This window comes from Lepidochelys kempii, chromosome 4 (genome assembly GCF_965140285.1).
Source record: "Lepidochelys kempii isolate rLepKem1 chromosome 4, rLepKem1.hap1, whole genome shotgun sequence".
Taxonomy (NCBI): Eukaryota; Metazoa; Chordata; order Testudines; family Cheloniidae; genus Lepidochelys; species Lepidochelys kempii.
The window spans coordinates 54284327-54303302 of NC_136383.1; the positions used below are offsets into that span (position 1 = coordinate 54284327).

The 18976-nt window shown below is 42.1% G+C and overlaps 1 protein-coding gene across 3 annotated transcripts in view; it reads right to left on the reverse strand.

Moving 5' to 3' along the window:
• Positions 1-533: 533 nt before the first annotated feature.
• Positions 534-18976, reverse strand: part of SLC10A7 (solute carrier family 10 member 7) — a 198738-nt gene continuing 180295 nt past the window's right edge. For all 3 annotated transcript variants that reach the window (XM_073341293.2, XM_073341294.2, XM_073341295.1), the window contains 2 exons: positions 4845-4990; positions 534-723 (listed from right to left, as the gene is read on the reverse strand). In XM_073341293.2, coding sequence (XP_073197394.1) covers positions 679-723; positions 4845-4990 — 191 coding nt within the window. In that variant the 3' untranslated portion in view covers positions 534-678. The remainder of the gene's footprint in view (positions 724-4844; positions 4991-18976) is intronic.

An 18976-nucleotide genomic window follows, 5' to 3' on the forward strand; every position in this document is an offset into this window, starting at 1 on the left:
ATTTCTTTGAAGAAGCTTATGATGCACTTAAGACATACAATGCCACAGTATCATAATACAGAACTGAAAGAAATTTCTTGAGAAACCATTAACTTTGAAGGAATGTCTAGACAACTGTGTCAAGAAATGCAAATAATTTATGCTTCTCAGCTCCTACCCAATGGATGGCCCCATGCTGAGCGTACACAAACTCAGAAGAAAAAGGCATGTCACAGTCATATGACTAGGGAGGAGAAGAGAATCGCATAGAAATTCAAGTTAATCTTGAACAGAACTTCAGAAAGCACTTCTCTAAAGTTAGCCAGCATAGCCCCTGGTCATTTTAGCTAGTTTAAAACACTAACTTACAGGTGGTGCATCCTAGCTTCAAATGAGAGGTGATGAAGGGAACACAGCTTTTAATTATTATGATAATTCGTTCTGTTAGAAAAATAAAAACTAAATGACTACAAAATACTGTACAACCTCTTGCAGTAACTAACAAAGTGGCTTCTGGAATCAATGCTTTTGCCAAAAATGCATTTTTAAGGCACTTAAACAGGTATCTCTTATTTAATATATATAGAAAAATAAAATATGCGCTAAAGCAACATTCACAAATACCAGTCTTCTCAATTGTCTGTGTGTGTACAGTATAGTACATATATACATTCACTGTGACACGGACTGCTTCCATTGTTATACCTTCACAGGTGCTTTGGGCTGTCTTGTTAATTTCAGTGCCTGCAAACATGAAACAAAACAGTCATTTATTGCGTTGCTAAAGACTATAACCAAATACAAGGCAAGCTTTTATTTTAGTGGGTGCAAAGGGTTCAGTATATTTCCAGGTGGCTCTGAGAAGCCATATTATCCAGCTTTATTACAGTTTATAACTGAAAGGTTCTAAGTCGTTTCCACTCAGTTAGAGTCAAGTTTTTTGTGCTGTGAAGGATTTTCATCTTACCTGGAAAATAAAATCACTTGACTCTAAACTGAGCTGTGCGCCTCTGTGGAGGCAGAGTAGCAGCTGGAGGGGGCAAATGCAGACTCCCCTCTACTTGCATTTCAGTCACTGTCACTCACTGAGGTGCTGGGGAGTTTAGTGTTACAACTTTTGACTAGTACCTGTGTCCTTCCTGAGTGGCAAAGCCCAGCAGGAGAGCACTGGAACTGTTGGAGGAGACTGTCAAAGCATCTCTGCTGGTGGGCTGAGATTCAGCTATCCATAAGAGAGCAACTGGTAGGCTCTGCTCAAGAAATCATCTTGTGAGGCAGATAATCCAATTATTGACCTGTTTTAAATTCCCTTTTTGGGGACAGATTGTTGAGAAGGTTAAGGAGAGGCTATTCAGATAATATCTGGAGTCCTCGCATTCCCTTGACTTCTGATCATGAGGTTTCAGGCCTGATTATAGTACAGAAATTGTACCAGTTGCATTGACTGGTGATCAAATATCACTGTTTCCTTTCCGAGAAGTCCCAGATGGTAACAATAAGCAAATAAGTGATCAGTCCTGAGGCCTCTCACACAGTAGTTTTAAATATATTTAATGTCTGTATCAGTTTCTACAGCTTGTCAACCACCCCATTAAATACTTATACAAGACTAGATGCCGCCAATATGCTGACAACACCCAGCTCTACATTATCTTGGTGCATGACCCAACGAGTGAAGTCAAGCAAATTAGTCCTTGTCTAGCTGAGGCTCAACTCATACAAAGCGGAGATAGTGCTTCTAGGTTGGTGGGGAGAAGACCTCTTGTTTTAGGGAGTACACGTAGCGGTTTGTCCTCCAACTTGCAGTGTTGGTGCTGGATTAGACTGTAACTGCTCCTGGATGCTCACATAGTAGCTGTGAAGAACGCTTTCTTTCAGCGGCATTTGTCAGAGAAGCATGGCTTCTTCTCTTGAGTGTAGACCCTATTTATTAGCCATGCCTCTGTCGGGGGAGATAAAATTGCTGCAATGCACCCTACATGGCACTTAATGTGGTTGTCTATTTATTAAGTAGTGTGTCCTATGGCACATTACACCAGTGCTCTGTGATCTATACAAGCTTCCAATCAGCTTCTAGATGAAATATAAAGTGTTGAAAAAAAGCTTTACATGACCTGATTACTTGAGAGGCAAGCTCTTTCCTGTGGTATAAGTCTGAAATTTCTATCCGGGATGGTGCTAGTCCTAATAGCCCATTGTTTTATAAAGGGGGAGGGAGGAAGGACATTTTCTAAGAGAAGTTCTGAACTCTGGAAGTTAACTCACAACTCCTATAGGTCCTAGAGAGATGGGATTTGCTGACCCTTATCAGAGAACAGTCATGCTTTTTCCTGGGCTTATCCTGAAGGGGTACTTTAACAGATGTAAGTTGGTATGAGGATGGAGACCATTATTTTGCGGTGGGTTGATTAAATAAGAGAATTATATTTTGAGAGATGTAATTTGGTGGGTCTTTGCAAATATCTGTCCTTTAGTTTTATACATTTTTCAAGCCTGTAAAAGCTCCTTGGCAAATGTTATTTAAAACCAACATAAAAAAATTCCTTAAAAATAAATTGGGCATATGTAATGCCATGTCTCCCAACAACTATCAGCATTTAACAACTGCCAAAATTTAGCCATTAGAAACTGTACTCTTGGATATTATATACCAAGGGGTTCAGGAGAGAGAGACAATTTCACATTTTGTTTGGGTAACAATTTCTTTTACTTTGTAGTTTGGCAGATTTTGCTGCCATATTTACAAGCTAGAAATATCCTACTGCAGATGAACCTCTAAATATTTAAATTCAATTTCATACAAGCAGATCACATGTACTATCATAATTAAGCAAGAATGTCAGTGGAACTGAGAACTGTGACTGGATAACCGTCTCCCACTGCAAGAGAAATGCCAAAGTGAAGCCAAGGTGTTTATAGAAAATAAACATCAAGGTGATGATGACATGTTTATTTTCAAAGCGGGAGACCATTATCCAGTCACAACATTCAGTTCTATTGTAATTATTGCATCTGTACCAAAAACTTCATTGATTTTAAAAAAATAGAGTAATTAAAATAATATTCATGTGAATAACCCAGGAGACCAAGTGAAATATATTGGTGCAGCAGAATGACAGTTTCTCAAAATATCTTTATTGCAGCATTATAGTCTGAGTAGATGACTTGTCTGGTACTTAATGAATAAGAAACTAGTGCTTGGTGCACCTCCAAAGGAGGTGCAATGGTGGTTCCATATCACTTTTGCTCTCCCCCAGTCTTGTACCCTGCCTGAAGGCTACTGTAACTTGCAACTGACAACAGCCTCAAGAGGCCTTTACTACAAGTGGAGATCACAGATGTGCAGATTAGCTCCAGCCATAGTCCCTATCCTGGCCACAGGGAAGAGAGAGGTGATACTAAAGCTGTAATGCCCTAGCAGTGTGGGTGATCATACTCTGGCCAGAGATGCCAGTTTAACTGGGCTTTTTTCAGGACTAGCACAAAGTTAGACCCAAGCACAGCTGAAGATCAGGACTACTGTACTTTTATTGATAAAATCTGCCTGAAAGGGCTTTTTTAGGGGATGAAATTTTCAATCTGAGTTTTAGGCCATGATTTTCAAAAGTGACTAGTGATTTTGGGTTCCCAACCTGAGATGCCTTAAAGTGGCCTGACTTTTAGACAGTGCTGAGGATCCACTCTCTGGAAATTGGCACCGTTTGAGGTGTCTCAAGTTAGGAAACCAAAAACCGAGGCACCCCAAATCACTAGTTTGAAAATCCTAGCCTCAGAGTTTGACACGGGCGTTGGACTGACAGCAGTGGAGGCTGATGGCCTCTTTGGCTGCTGACTCAACAACCCCAACATTTTTGTTGAAAATTTGAAATTCTGAAAATTTCAGTCAGCTTTCTTCTCTGCCTACTGAGGAGACTTAGGCAGTGGCAGTGTAAGCTTTCCCACACTGTGCTGTAATGTACCTCAACTTTCACCTACAAGGACTCCCTGTATGGGTGAGAGTTTCCCAGTCTCCATATACATTCAATCCTTGTCATCTCTGCTAACCAGAGGTGCCAATTAGTGTCCATCACAAGGATTTGTTTCTCTGGTGTTGTTATTTCTATCTTAAGAACTGGACAGACACCACTAAACCTATTTCACATGGACCACTGAACAGCTATCAAATGGTAATAGCACCAATCACTGCTATAATAAACTGAATTTGACCCAGTGACTTGGAGATGAAAAACCTCTCTGTATCATGTTGCAGCCCTATGAACCAGCCAATGCTATATTTTTGTTTTTAAAACTTGACATGAAATACCAGTCATCCACCTAGTAATCTGTATATTTTTCATAAAGTATAAAGGACAACATAATGTTAGAAAACAATGAAAGCTTTAGTCCTGAATGATTTTAATTCATTGCATACAGGGCTCTTGTTTAAAAACAACAACAAAACCCAGCATATACACAAGATCTCAAAATGATAGATATATGAAATCTCACCAGAAGAGAAATTCCAAAGCTAGCTTTATTTGATAGAGATTGGCTCATGCTGTTAAATTCAGATCTATGAAGGGCCTTCTTATTGGGGGTTTTCTGAGTCAGGTGCCTGGCTTGCTAATGAGCAAGGAGCCAGCTGCAGAGGTCTGATCTGGATCTGAATTTCTCAAAAATCTGGGATGTTTGAATCCTGGGTTTTCATTCAGTCTTATTTTGAATAACACCACCATAAAACAAGAAAGGAACAAAGGAAACCCCTAGCCCAGGATCTACAAGAACAATGAAGGGTTTCAGAGTTACATTTACTTACAGTTATTTTTTCTTACATTTAAAAAGAAGTACTCTGCATTATAAATATGTCTGTGGGTGCAATTTCTTACCTTCTGTCTAGAAACCATCCAAGATTTTATTGTTGGTACCAACACACTGCCAAGAAGAATCTGAGCTGGGTGATAGATAAGTAAGGGGACGGAAATTAACGACAGGTGCTCATAGCCGGAAAATACTATCTTCAGCATTGGAATCCCTGTGGACACAAAGACAGCAGACTTAAGACTCCAACTTTGCTTTTCATTTCAAGGATCACAGCAAAACCTTTTACATTTTACTAAGATTTCAACTAGAGAAAAAGAACATTTCTGCAAGAATGAAGACACAGAAGAATCTTGTGAAAGGCAAAAAAAAAAAGGTTATTACACAACAACTCCACTGCAGAGGACCCTTTCCTCCTCTGGCAAAGCTTTAGAATACCAGAAAGGCTTGAAACAGAAGTTCCCTAATTAAGTGGAGTGATGCCAAGCTCCAGCCAGAGGCTTGATGCAGATTTGCCTTGATGGAGAGTGATTGTACAGGTGCAGGAAGGAGTCTTGGATTTTTTTTATTTTTTTTTCTCTCCTTTGCTCTATCCTCATTTTTCTCACTTGTTCCCTATGAACCTGACCATTTGCTCCCATTCATAATCTTCCTCAAGTCCTACCAGCTGTGTGGGAGCACTGTGCACCTACAAACTCCTGATCCACTCCTTTTTCATAGAGAAGTGTTCAATCATCAGCCTTCCCTGCTCTGACTGATGCTTATGGCTCAGATGGAGCCAAGTGCCTGTCAAAGGGAATATTCATTTGTTAGCGAGATAGTATCACTTCCCACTCTAGCAATGAGTTTCTGAAGAAAGGGAGGAAGACAAAAGTCCTAATGAATTAAAGGGGCAGAACAAATCAGCTGAAGTAGTTAGTGGAGAACTAGGAAATGGTTAGAGTACAGAGGAGGCTGGTGGTTGGGAGGAGTGGAAGTAAAGTCCCAAATGTAGGACATCTTTCCTAGGAGACTTAGTTTGAGCTCAGCAGTGCTATTTCTATTACACTTTCCCAAGGAGAATCTTGATAGATAATGAATTTGTATGTCTCTGTCTGACTCAGCCATTATATACTAAAACAAGGTATCTTTTTAAATACTTGTTCTGTAAAATAAGTTTATATAATCTGAGAGGATCTCTTTTTATGGAATGTTTTTCCATATAGGGCTGGAAATAAAACACAAAACTCTTCACCTTTAGGTCACTGATTCAACTCTAGGGAAAGGATGGCAGGGATGAGATCTGCGAAACTTTCATTACAAAACCCGCATAGGTGAAATTTTTATCATAAACCCAAGCTTGGGTTTGTAGAGGCTGGCAAATCTCAGCTGAGTTTGGAGGAAACATGAACCATCTGAACATAAGAATAGCCCTACTGAGTCAGACTAAAGGTCCATGTCTTCTGAGAGTAGCCAGTGCCTGATGCCCCAGAGGAAATGAACAGAACAGGTAATCATAAAGTGATCCATCCCCTCACTCATTCCCAGCTTCTGGCAACCAGAGGCTAGGGACACCATCCCTGCCCATCCTGGCTAATAGCCATTGATGGACCTATCCTCCATGAATGTACCTAGTTCTTTTTTGAACCCTGTTATGGTCTTGGCCATGACAAGCGGCTCCTCCCCAGCACTGCACACAAGTATGTTTAGATGTCTTAAGAGGTCTGCAACCATCACACCCGGCAGGCAATTCACCACATTGTTCTCCTGGCCATCACAAACCCATCTATCTACGTTCCTAATAACCAAAGCCTCCATGACTATTACCTGTCTCTTCCCAATAACTGGGGTCCCCTCCTCTGGAGGGATCTCCTCAATGCGAGGACACCGTGACACCATCTGGAAGGAGGGTCCCAACTATGAGATTGTTTTCCTCCATCCCAGCTTGATGTTCTCCTTCTGAGACGTTCAACCTTCTCAACAGCCCAGCGGTTGTCAGAGTGGGGATGGGACTGCTCTGCCATGTCCCTGAAAGTCACCTCTGTGAACCTCTCTGTCTCCCTTTGCTCCTCCAGTTCAGCCACTCTAGTCTCCAGAGCCCATAGTTGGTCTCTGAAGGCCAGGAGCTACCTGCACTGAATGCACACGTATGCCACAATCGTGCATGCAGCATTCAGTGCAATAAACTGGATATCCTCCCCCGCCCCCACTCTGCTGCTGAACTTCTGCCAGAGTTCTTTTACTCTTACTCTTGCAGGATTTTTTTGTTTTTATTCTTCATTGGGGTGGGTAGTGTTATCGGTCTAAGTTTAGAGAATGTTTGTTAGGTGCCTCTCACACATGCACACCTTACACTCCCTCGCAAAAGTCCCCTGTCTGCTAGCTCCTCTGGTCGCTTAGGAGCTGGTTTCTTAAACCCCTCTTCTCTTCACTCTCATCTGGATGGTGGAAGTCTAAATGAACCAAAATCAAGAAGTTTGGACAAACTGCCATGAGCCAAACCTGCAAAGCTCCACAGAGGTCTAGCAGAGAATGTAAGAGATCACACCATCTGATGGCTATTCAATGACTTATGTGTAATGAGCTGCTGATGTGAATTCCGTCCCCAGTGGACAAGTGGCCACATCACACAAATCATCTGCAGAATTAACACTACTAATGGCAGCCTAAAAAGAGAAATGAAGGCATGAACATGTCACTAGAAGGTCAACCACATGCTCCCCCGTTAGTGGGTCTGGCCATGGTTGCGGTGCATTGACAGGGCAGTGTGGGGAAACTTGGACTGATGCTGTCTGTGCTCTCCCATGCCGATACAGAAAGATACAGGATATCTTTAAGACCTCAGCCTATCACCTTTCAGAAGCACTTCATGGTTACTTACCATTTAAAAGAATACGTTATTTTGTGTAAAGATGATATAGAATGAAGTTATCCAGGTGTTTTCTTCAAACACATCAGTGTTCAAAATGTTTCTTTTAAGACACAGAAAATTATTACTATGCTCCACCAAACAAGGGTGCAGACAGAACATGTAACAGATCAGTGCCTTGTCTGGACCATAGAGAGGATTACACATGAAAGTACCAGCTATTCCCTAGGGGAGCCTTGAGAATTCATCCTATTTTATTCCTGATTTAAATGTCACTCCAGGGGACTCACACTTTGGCCTTCATCCTTCCAGACAAGGTGGGCTGGATTCTTCTTTCTGAGTCCATCTATGTGGCTTCTTAGTTGGCCAGAGCAACACTACTGAGCTGGTGAGACACTTCTTCACTCCCACCAGCTGATGGCTTGGATCCACCAAAATTACTGCTTCTAAAAAACACTAACATCCCCCTTCATTCGTGAACTCCTCCTCTTACTGGCCTCCCAGACCAAGTACTGTCTCCCTCCCTAGTTAGGCAGCATAAAACCTACTTGCCCCACATTCACAGCTCCAGCTAATCCTGATCCATGCGTGATGCTCTATCCAAAGATGCTGCCCGAACTCATCCTTATTCATGGTGCCTCCACAGCACGCCTCAGGAGCTCCTTTTAATCCAGATTGTCAGTTTCTTTACACAAAACCACTAATACTGGTTCCAGTCCTTCAAGACCATACTCATAACTAGCAGTCTTTACTCATGTGAGTATACCCAGTGAAAAACCACTTACATAATAAGGGTCTGCAGGACTGGGTCCAATATTATTAAACAAACACCTTCAAACAACATTATGGGTCTGTCATCAACCTAAAAGGGGGAGACATTTAAAGTTGGTTTTGTTGTGCCATATCTCAATTAAAAGGATGCGAGTCCTGCTGGACTTCTGAAAGGCCTGGAGGATTCCTGGTAATCTGCAGTAGAAAGGGAGCTCGCCACACAGTGCAGGGATGAAAGATCTTTCAAGGACTTTCTGAGGCTAGTGAATACACTATATTTGGATAGAGTCATATGATGGATCCTTGCATTGCAAAGGAGTATACTTTGCTACACATGCCCACCATGCTGTTTTTGCACACTGGAAACAGTTTTATTGCATAACAATTTGCCATCCCAAACTTCAGAACTTGAAGCATAAAAAAAAAGGTACGGTCCTCTAAATACAAGAAAGAAATCTGAAAAATGACTTACTTGCTGAACGCACTACATTCAACTTGATGATGATGATAATAATACTGTACTTAGCATTTAGGTAGCACAGTTTCATCCAGAGATCTGAATGCACTTTACAAAGGTGAATAAGCCCCATTCTCCATATTTACATATGGAGAAATTAAGACAGAGAGCTTTAATGGCTAGCCTAAGGTCACACAGGAAACTAACGGCAGAAGCAGAACTAGAACCCTGACTCCCAATTCTGTCCCAGATCCAAAGTGACGGACATGTTCTTCAAAGTCCTGGGTTGAGAATAAACATGAGAAATGTTAGCCTAAAAGTTGATTTTTTGGGGGAAAAGCTATGAGTCAGTAAAAACTGGGAAGTAAAATGAAGACTGTCATCCATAACTACGAAGTATTGTAACTAGTGTGACAATATAATTAGATTGTTGGGTACTAAGTGATCCTTAATTCATGGATTGTTTAGATACATGTCAAAACAGTAGCTCTTTGTGAGCCATTAATGTGCAATTAGAATAAAGTTTCATAATTTAACAGGAAAAGCTGACTGGGGATGGAGTAAATTTTCAGGTATGCATTAATTAAGAAAAAATCCTGTTCATTTTTTATGCAGCTCCCACTTACTGCAAACCCAGCCTTTGCCATCTTTTATGTGTTTGTACTAAATATGGAATTGGGGAGTAACACAGACTGGATGCTCAGAAACTCATGTTAGTAATGGTGAAAACAAAGTGTTGGAAGTTTGGCTTTTCATTGGCTAAAAATTACTCCCTAAATTTAAAAAAAAAAAAAAGATAAATAGAAATGTTTGTGTGTAATGTGCCAAACAATACTTAAAATGCCTTCTATCCCACTAAGAGTCTATAGGACTGTAGCTGTAGTTCTATGTAAAACGTAGCCATTTATAAAATAAAAGTATCCAGAGATGTTATTGTATACCACGTAAGAAAATCTTGCAAACCCTTAATTAGGAAAAAAATACATAATTTTTAAGGTAAAAAAGAAGAAAGACTCAAATTGGAAACCTGTTACATTATTTTGTTTTGCTCTCCTATAACAAAGAGCAAAACTTTTTAAAATAAACAAGCAAACAAAGAGAGCCCCCATCTTGATTCCTGGGCTGAGGATGTATGCGAAGTTTCAGCCTGCAATGTATTTTAATGGTGAGGTTGTGAACTGCTGTTAACTGAAGCTATAACAGAAATACTGACTGAAACAGTAGTGACATGAGCAGGTGCTGCCATAACAAAAATAGTAAAGTGAAGGGGATGAATTTAAATCTTTCAGATGGATAGCAAGGAATGAAGGTGCTAAGCAAAAAGGATCTGGTTATCTTTATTTTGGTCTGTCCGCTCCTGTTTTGCTCATCACTTATAGCATACTACTACTGACTCTAATGTAGTAAGATAGCTACAGCAAGATTAAACTAATAAGTTTGCACAGCATCAGAGCACATACATTAAAATAAAATAAGGTCAGTTAGACACCTCACAGGTTTTCTCAAAATACTTTAAGCGTTTCTGAACTCATTTTTCTTGGATTTTTGTTAGCATATGTGCAGTTCTACCTGATGGTTTAAAAGTGGTTATATGTACCCTGACATATATTGCTGTATGCTTGGATGGTGGGTTTTGTTGTTTTGTTTTTTCTTAAGAGTCATTGGGCCAGATTTTTCCTCACACTAGTGTAATCTGATTGACTTCACTGGCGTTAGTCCTGATTTACACTGCAATCAGAGGGAGGGGATTTTTTGCTGGGATTTTCGACTCTGCTATGGCTTCACTGTATGATCTCCACGATGTAAAGCAGAGGTGGTCAAATATTCTGACAGACATGTGGTCAGGTACACACACATTCACCTCCAAGAAAAGAAGGAGCCATGGGGCCTAGTTAGATGAGAACACAGCACCTCACAGGATCAGGAGATGAAAAGCAGAAAGGAGGAACACCAACCAAGGACCGTCCAAAAAATGTCCTCACTTCTGGGGAAAAAATAAGCATATTTCCAGCTGGATTTTCCCTGTTTCTTGCTCCCTCGGGCTTGCTCCTTTCTTCTCCTTCTCCTGTCTGCTCTCATTGTTCCTGTGTTCCCTCTCAGTCTTCGGTTCCTGTACTCCGATGGGCTCTTTTTTCTTCCTCTTCTGGTCCTTTATGTTCTCCCTCACCTAACCTTTCTGTTCCTGCATATTCTCTTTTCTTCTTTTTCTCAGTTCTTGCCCTTTTAACCCATGTTCTTCTGCTGCACAAGGGTCCCAATTCTCCTCTCATTTACAGCAGTGAGAATCAGGTGTAATTCCATTGAAGGCAATGGAGTTACACCAGTGTAAACAGATGTTATGAGAGGAGGGCCAGGCTAGATTTCCATTTATTCCTGATGTTTCTGCTCTTTTCCCATGTCTTTCACCACTCTTTTACTACTAACATTAAAGCATTTTGTGATACAGTGTTAGGGGCCTAGAGCTGACCCAGTGCTCTGGTCGCTAAAGGTACTAGCTATTTCCCTCCTGGAATGGAATTAATAGGACGGATGGGGGCTCAATTAGACAGGAAGCTGACCAGCTAATGAAAGCAATCAACCAATCAGCTGGGAACAATTAAAAGGACAAGAAGAAAGCACAAGAAAGTGTCAGGCAGAGACCAGGGGATACGGGATCTCAGGATGGGGTGATCTTCCCTTCTCACTCTCCAGAGTGTGTGTTAAGGGGGAAGTTTACTTTCAGTTGTGTGTGGCTACACAAGGCTGCACTGGTGAATTGGTGGAAGGGACCTAATAAATAATATGATGGGGCTTGTGTCCACCCTGGTTGGTGGTGATTCAAAGGGTGGAGAAGGTAGCCTGTTACGTATGTGGAGCAGATATGCAAGTAGGAGAAAATCTGCTTGTCCAACCTCCATGGCTATCAAAATGGCCAACAATAACGGTGGGGTATCTACAACACAAGGGTACTGAGTGTGTGTGCCAGAAAAGCTCTTTTTTCTCCCCTCACCTATGCTGATTTGGCCCCAACATTGTACTTTGGACATCCCTGATCTAAGGCTACCGGTTCCCAAGTAACTAACTCAACTGAAATCCGTTTTCCCCTCCCCCATCCTTGCACCCAGTGCACATCTTTCACTTCCTCTCTCTCTCCCCACAACCCCGTTGTTACTTTCACATGTTCTAGTCTCCTTTATACAAGGCCCTATGAAAATATCATGTGGCACTTCATTACATTTAGTTAACTGTAAAATAATAAAAAAGTCCTACAAGATTTGAAGGTATTTTTAAAGCAAATTTAAATTTAGGGCTCTTTTCATCTAGCTATCATTGCAGTCATATAAATGAAGCAAATTAATTTTAATGCTCCAAGGTACTGATTCTGTGTCACCATGGTTGACAGGATCCAACCAGACTTTATGAGATGGCATTTGACTTTATGGAAGTGAGCACTGTGCATGCATTTACAATTTTACAGGGACTTTAAGCTGTCATGCTGAAAAATGTTTATAAAACATTAATCAAAAAGTGCCTCTTTAATACAATGCATTGTCTGAAAGATGTTAGAAGGCACATATTGTAAATGGATTCTTTTTCTGACTAAAGTAATTTCTACCAAAAGCATTTCCCCACTGCTATACAAGTACACAGGGTGGATAGATAAAGAGCACTTTCTCAGCACATTACTACCTGATCCAAACACTTGGGAAATCACTAATGTACAGCATGCCATATTTCCATGTCACACATGACACATTTGTCTAAAATTACCCAACAGAGTTTGACATTGCAGCATATTCCATAGCAGAGCTTTCAACTGACATCTGCCAAGTAAGAAACTTCAAGTAAGAGCTTTCTTCTTCTAACAAGCAAGTAAGAGTTTTCTTTTATCCTATACCCATGATGGAAAGGATAAAACAATAAGTACTGTAGCTCAGTTTTTCTATTTTAATATGTTTATTTTATGCTCCCTGAATTTGGAAGTTTCCTCATAGCAGCGTTTCATCACTTGCTGTTTTCTATAGTACTACTGTGATTTGAGAGAACTTAATATAACACTTTATTGCTACCAAAATACAGGCTATTATCCTTCACTCCCAAACCCGAACTATTGCTAGCTGATATACTTTTCTTTATTGTTCGGTGTTTTCCCCTTAAATGTCCATATACTAAACCATTTATCCTAAAACTTTATCACTTATATTACTGAATCACATTCCAAACCACTTGTGCATTGCACATATGAGAAACTGCAGTATTTTTACTTGGAGAAATATAGTTGGAACCACAGAAAGAGAATACCACTGAAAGTAGGGACACACAAGCCATTCAGAAGATCAGAGGAAAAAGCAAACATCACAAAAGCAATTACAAGAATTAAAATACTGTCCTTGGTCTATAGATTTGTAATATTCTATTCTATTTGTCTATACATTTCTAGTGAATCAATTACCACGGTATCTAAGAGTCATATACAAGAAATAAGACATTACTGAGTGTCACAGACTCAGACCAGAAGGATATAAGAGAGAAGTAGAAGCTTCAGAATGAGCAGGTCCCTGTTCCCTGGATAGCCAAACAAAGGCTACTCCAGGCTAATCAAGACACCTGACGCCAATTAACCAATTAAGGCTGTTAGGCTAACGGACACAGCTGGAACAAATCAAGGTCTCATTCATACTGCTTAAAAGCTCTCAGGGGAAGCCCAGGTGAAAGGAGCTGGAGGAGAGAAAGCATCACTGAATCCTGAGGTAAGGGTGAAGCTAGGAAAAGGGGACCACGGGGAAGTGGCCCAGGGAATCAAAGCAGCATCAATGGTGAAGGAAAAACCGCTAACAGCTGCTACCATTAGGATCCCTGGGCTGGAACCCGAAGTAGAGGGTGCGTCTGGGTTCCCCCTTTCCCCCCATGCTTTACTGAGATCCTCTTGAGAGGGGAAGCAGACTTTGGTCCAGGCAGGAGGCCAAACTGCACCTACTGAGCTCTAAGGAGCAACAGAGACTACGGGTATTCCACCTTCCCACCTCCCATACTGGCCTGTGATGAAAGTAGCTCAATAAGCTGTAACCTTTGCCACTATACTGAGAAAGGGAGGTCATATTGAGGGCCTTAGTGACCTTCTGAGGCCACTGAATCTGCCTGGAAGTGTGAGACCCACCAGTACAGGCTTGGAGCTTTGTCACATGAGTTATGAATAATAGTAGCTTTTCTAAGTTATATTGTCTTTCTGCAGGATCACTTTGGAAGTTGATTACAAAAGGAGGCATGCCAGGACATTTAGCAGCCTTCTTGATTGAGGAAATACCTGTTCAGAGAGGTGAGTCTTGCATTGGGATCTGTCCAAGACAGGCAAGACACTAGCTCAGTTTGATTGCCAGTAGCAGAGAGTTTCATAAGACCCTACCACTAAGAACACACTGCCAAGCAGCCTCTGAGAATTCTCCTAGTGGTTTTGCCAGCCACATCTTCCCTGCTATGGCAGCATTCTCAGAGGGGTGCAGAAAGGTAGTCATGGTTATGAGTAGGTTCTAACCTATTTAGGATTTAGAAGTTGAGAACAAAGCTGTTAAAGCAGACAAGAACTTGGATGGGGAGCTGTTGTTGAGCACAGAGTACTGGTGATGTACTGTGATCAGTCTGTCTCGTTCAGGGGAGATGTTGCATGCTGTACCAGATGGAGCTTTCATGGTTATCCTAGACAGAACACACTGCAATAGTTTAGCTTTGAGGTGACACAGGATATATTACTACGGCTAGGTCTGTGTCCTAGAGGAAGGAACACAAACTTCTGGTTAGCTGTAGATGGAAGAAGGTATTTTTGGCCACGGTTTTTTAAAATCCTGAAACTGCACACCACTTTGATTTATTTATTATTTGGCATATGCAATGCGTTCACGCCAAGCCACACTGTTCTTATCAGCAATGTTCAGGGCATGAAGACCTCCAGGAAGTTGAGTCATTTTGCATTCCTCAAGAATGTGTGTCATGGTTTGTGGCTGCCCGCACTGACATAGTGGACTATCTCTGAAATGTCACTGAAATACTGCTGCAGCACAAATTCCATGTCTGGTACGAAATCGGTTGAGAAGGCTCCATTGCCTTTGTGGTAAATCAAACACGGGTTGACATTGAGTCAGAGACAAGATAATTATTTGTCACTTTCTCTGCAGACCATGAAGCTCGCCACGCATCCTCTACCATAAATCTCTCACACTTAAACTTATCCACAACGGGTGCTGTGAGGGCAGATGACCCTGTGGTGGATTAACAAAGTCTTTAATTAATGGTAGATGTGGTATATCATGCAATTTTGTCACAAGCTTTGCTACTCTTTCATCTCTGCGAACACTGGGTGGAGCAATATTGCAGAGAACTGGTAACCATGGTAGAGGAGTAGATTTAAGTGTGCCTGAAATAATACACATGGTGGTTATAAGTTGTACATTGATTATCCTTGTGTGAGATGAGCCAGCCCATACTGGAGTGCAGTACTCTGCTACTGAGTAACAGAGTGCCAAAGCTGAAGTGCATAACGTTTGGGTGTTGGTGCCCATGTCATTCTGGCCAGTTTTCCAAGTAGGCTGTTGTGTGTTTTGACCTTACTCATTGTCTTTGTAAGATGATCGTGATATGTGAGAGTCCTATCCAACATAATGCCTAGACCGGACGTGAATCATGCTTTATTTGCTGACCATTGAAAACTATATTCAACTCTCTGCCCACTTGTGCATGATGTAAGAACTGCAAAGAGCTACAGAAGGCCCCGCCCCCGCAAATCCCATGGGCTGTGGTTCCCAGCCAATGGGAGCTGTGCGCGGAGCCCCCGGCCCCTCTGGTGCCTAGGAGCTGCAGGGACATGCGGATCTGGGTAGGGAGCCCCTGCCAGCCCCACCAACCCTCCCCTGCCAGCACCAGCAGGGTACCAGGCCACCTCCTCTAGCACCCATGGCACACCTGACCACCTCCGACAGAGCACCCACAGCCTGCTGCCCAAGTTTTAATTAGGGGTATATAGTAAAAGTCAAGGCCAGGTCACAGGCCCTGAATTTTTGTTCACTGCCTGTGATCTGTCCATGACTTGTACTAAAAATACCCATGACTAAAATGTAGCCTTAATAATAAGACAGAAAATATCATATTGTCTCTATATAAATCCATGATATGCCCACATCTTGAATACTGTGTGCAGATGTGGTCGCCCAATCTCAAAAAAGATATACTGGAATTGGAAAAGATTCAGAAATGGCAACAAAAATGATTAGGGGTACGGAGCGTCTGCCATATGAAGAGAGATTAATAAGATTGGGACTTTTCGTCTTGGAAAAGAGATCATTGGTGGGGGGAGATATGCTAGAGGTCTATAAAATCATGACAGGTGTGAAAGAAAGTAAATAAGGAAGTGTTATTTACTCCTCATAACACAAGAACTAGGGGTCACCAAATGAAATTAATAGGCAGCAGATTTAAAACAAACAAAAGGAAGTACTTCTTCACAAAACACACAGTCAACCCGTGGAACTCTTTGTCAGAGGATGTTGTGAAGGCTAAGACTATAACAGGGTTCAAAAAAGAACTAGATACATTCATGGAGGATAGGTCCATCAATGGCTATTAGTCAGGATGGGCAGGGATGGTGTCCCTAGCCTCTGCTTGCTAGAAGCTGGAAATGGGTGGCAGGGGATGGATCACTTGATGATTACCTGTTCTGTTCATTCCCTCTGGGGCACCTAGCATTGGCCAGTGTTGGAAGACAGGATACTGGGCTAGGTGGCCCATTGGTCTGATCCAGTATGGTCGTTCTTATGTTCCATCAACAACGTCCACATTTGTAGCCTTGCAAACAGCACTTTATGGTTGAATGTATCAAAGGTGGCCGACCATCCTAAAAGTATTATGGTGGATATTTTTCCTCTGCCTAAGGGCATAAGAAGATCCTTCATCTGTGCAATTAGCACTTTTTTGGTGCCATATCTAAGTCTCAAGTCTGACTGGGAAGAGTTCAGGAGCAGCTGACGTTATTTTGCCACTGCCTTCTTGATAGCATCTAAATTATGCTGAAAGAAACCCTCGCTTAAAGTATTTTAAGAGGTGAGGAACTCAATTCAGATCTCAATTCAGTTTCAACGTGGGGAGGAAGAGGGACAAACTGAGGCAGCAGCAGAAGAAAAAAATGTCGAAAGAGGAAGTTGCACAACGAAATGGTGAGAGATTAAAGGAGCTTGGTGGGACAACATAGAATCATAGAATATCAGGGTTGGAAGGGACCTCAGGAGGTCATCTAGTCCAACCCCCTGCTCAAAAGCAGGACCCATCCCCAATTAAATCATCCCAGCCAGGGCTTTGTCAAGCCTGACCTTAAAAACTTCGAAGGAAGGAGATTCCACCACCTCCCTAGGCAACGCATTCCAGTGTTTCACCACCCTCCTAGTGAAAAAGTTTTTCCTAATATCCAACCTAAACCTCCCCCACTGCAACTTGAGACCATTACTCCTTGTCCTGTCCTCTACCACCACTGAGAATAGTCTAGAACCATCCTCTCTAGAACCACCTCTCAGGTAGTTGAAAGCAGCTATCAAATCCCCCCTCATTCTTCTTTTCTGCAGACTAAACAATCCCAGTTCCCTCAGTCTCTCCTCATAACTCATGTGTTCCAGACCCCTAATCATTTTTGTTGCCCTTCACTGGACTTCTCCAATTTATCCACATCCTTCTTGTAGTGTGGGGCCCAAAACTGGACACAGTACTCCAGATGAGGCCTCACCAATGTCGAATAGAGGGGGACGATCACGTCCCTCGATCTGCTCGCTATGCCCCTACTTATACATCTCAAAATGCCATTGGCCTTCTTGGCAACAAGGGCACACTGCTGGCTCATATCCAGCTTCTCGTCCACTGTCACCCCTAGGTCCTTTTCCGCAGAACTGCTGCCTAGCCATTCGGTCCCTAGTCTCTGGGAGAGAGAGAGTCCCAAATGGGAGACAGTCCTTCAGCTGGAAGTTTTGGCTGGCCTGCATTTATCCAAATGAACAGAACACTTTACTTTCATGCTGTGCATTGAAGAAAGGACAATGGCCTAGATTCACAAAGATACTCAGGAGTCATGACACTGAGCGTTGCGGCACCTACATTTTGTGTGCCTGGAAAATCACAGGAACACCACACTGACTCACGAAGCCTGAGTTAGTGCCTAAATGGGGAGAGATTCACAAAAGCCAACATAGTAGGTGGCTTTCCTGTTGAAATCCCTTCTCCTAATCAGTTGGAGGGGGAATTTGAACTGGGGGTCTTCCACATCCCAGGGGAGTACCCTAACCACTGGGCTAAAAGTTGTGAGTGAAGTCCTCTCTCTCCCATCACCCTTGCTGTCTTGTGTGAATCTGCTTGAGGGGCCTGGCCTGGTAGGCATGCACAGAGCCAGATCAGGCCCCACATGAGTTATGCAGGTGAATCGTTGTCCTCCTCGGTTTGTGAATTGCTCTGGGATTTAGGAGGGAGATACGTGCCCAGAGTTGAGGCAGTCGTACACATGTCCAGAGGCAGAAACACAGCAGCAGAGAGAACTTTTTACTGCAAAAACTTAGGTGCTGAGTGTGTTTAGGCACCCACAGGATTCAGCAGCAGTTTTGTGAATAGCAATGGAGCCTAAAACTAAGAACCTTTGCTTTGGTGCCTAAGAACCTTTGTGAATCTAGGCCAATGACACTAGAGCATTCAAAACAGCGCTCACACAGCTAGCATGAGAATGGGTGCCTGTTACTTCCTTTGGGAGCACAGCACTACTGGGATACAGATGAATCACTGAGTACCTGTTAACATATTACATTGGCCCCAAAGTTACCCGGGGGATGCAGGAGAATCACTTTTTGAAATTCAGTCCTGTCTATGTGAGATTCATACTGGCTGCAAGAGATTCAATGGGTCTGTGATACATATAAAGGCGAAGGAAGAGGAGGAAGATTAATGAAGAATGAGACAGATATTTCTTTTGTCACTAACACTAAAGGAAAAGATGGAGAAAAGCTAGTGCCCCAGGCATGCTTTTACTAATTTTAGTTTTTAGTTGTTCAGGTCACTGGTTCACCTTGTTCATATTACCACAGAAATTAGATTCTGCAATGTAAAATGTAGCTACCAAGAAACAGTAT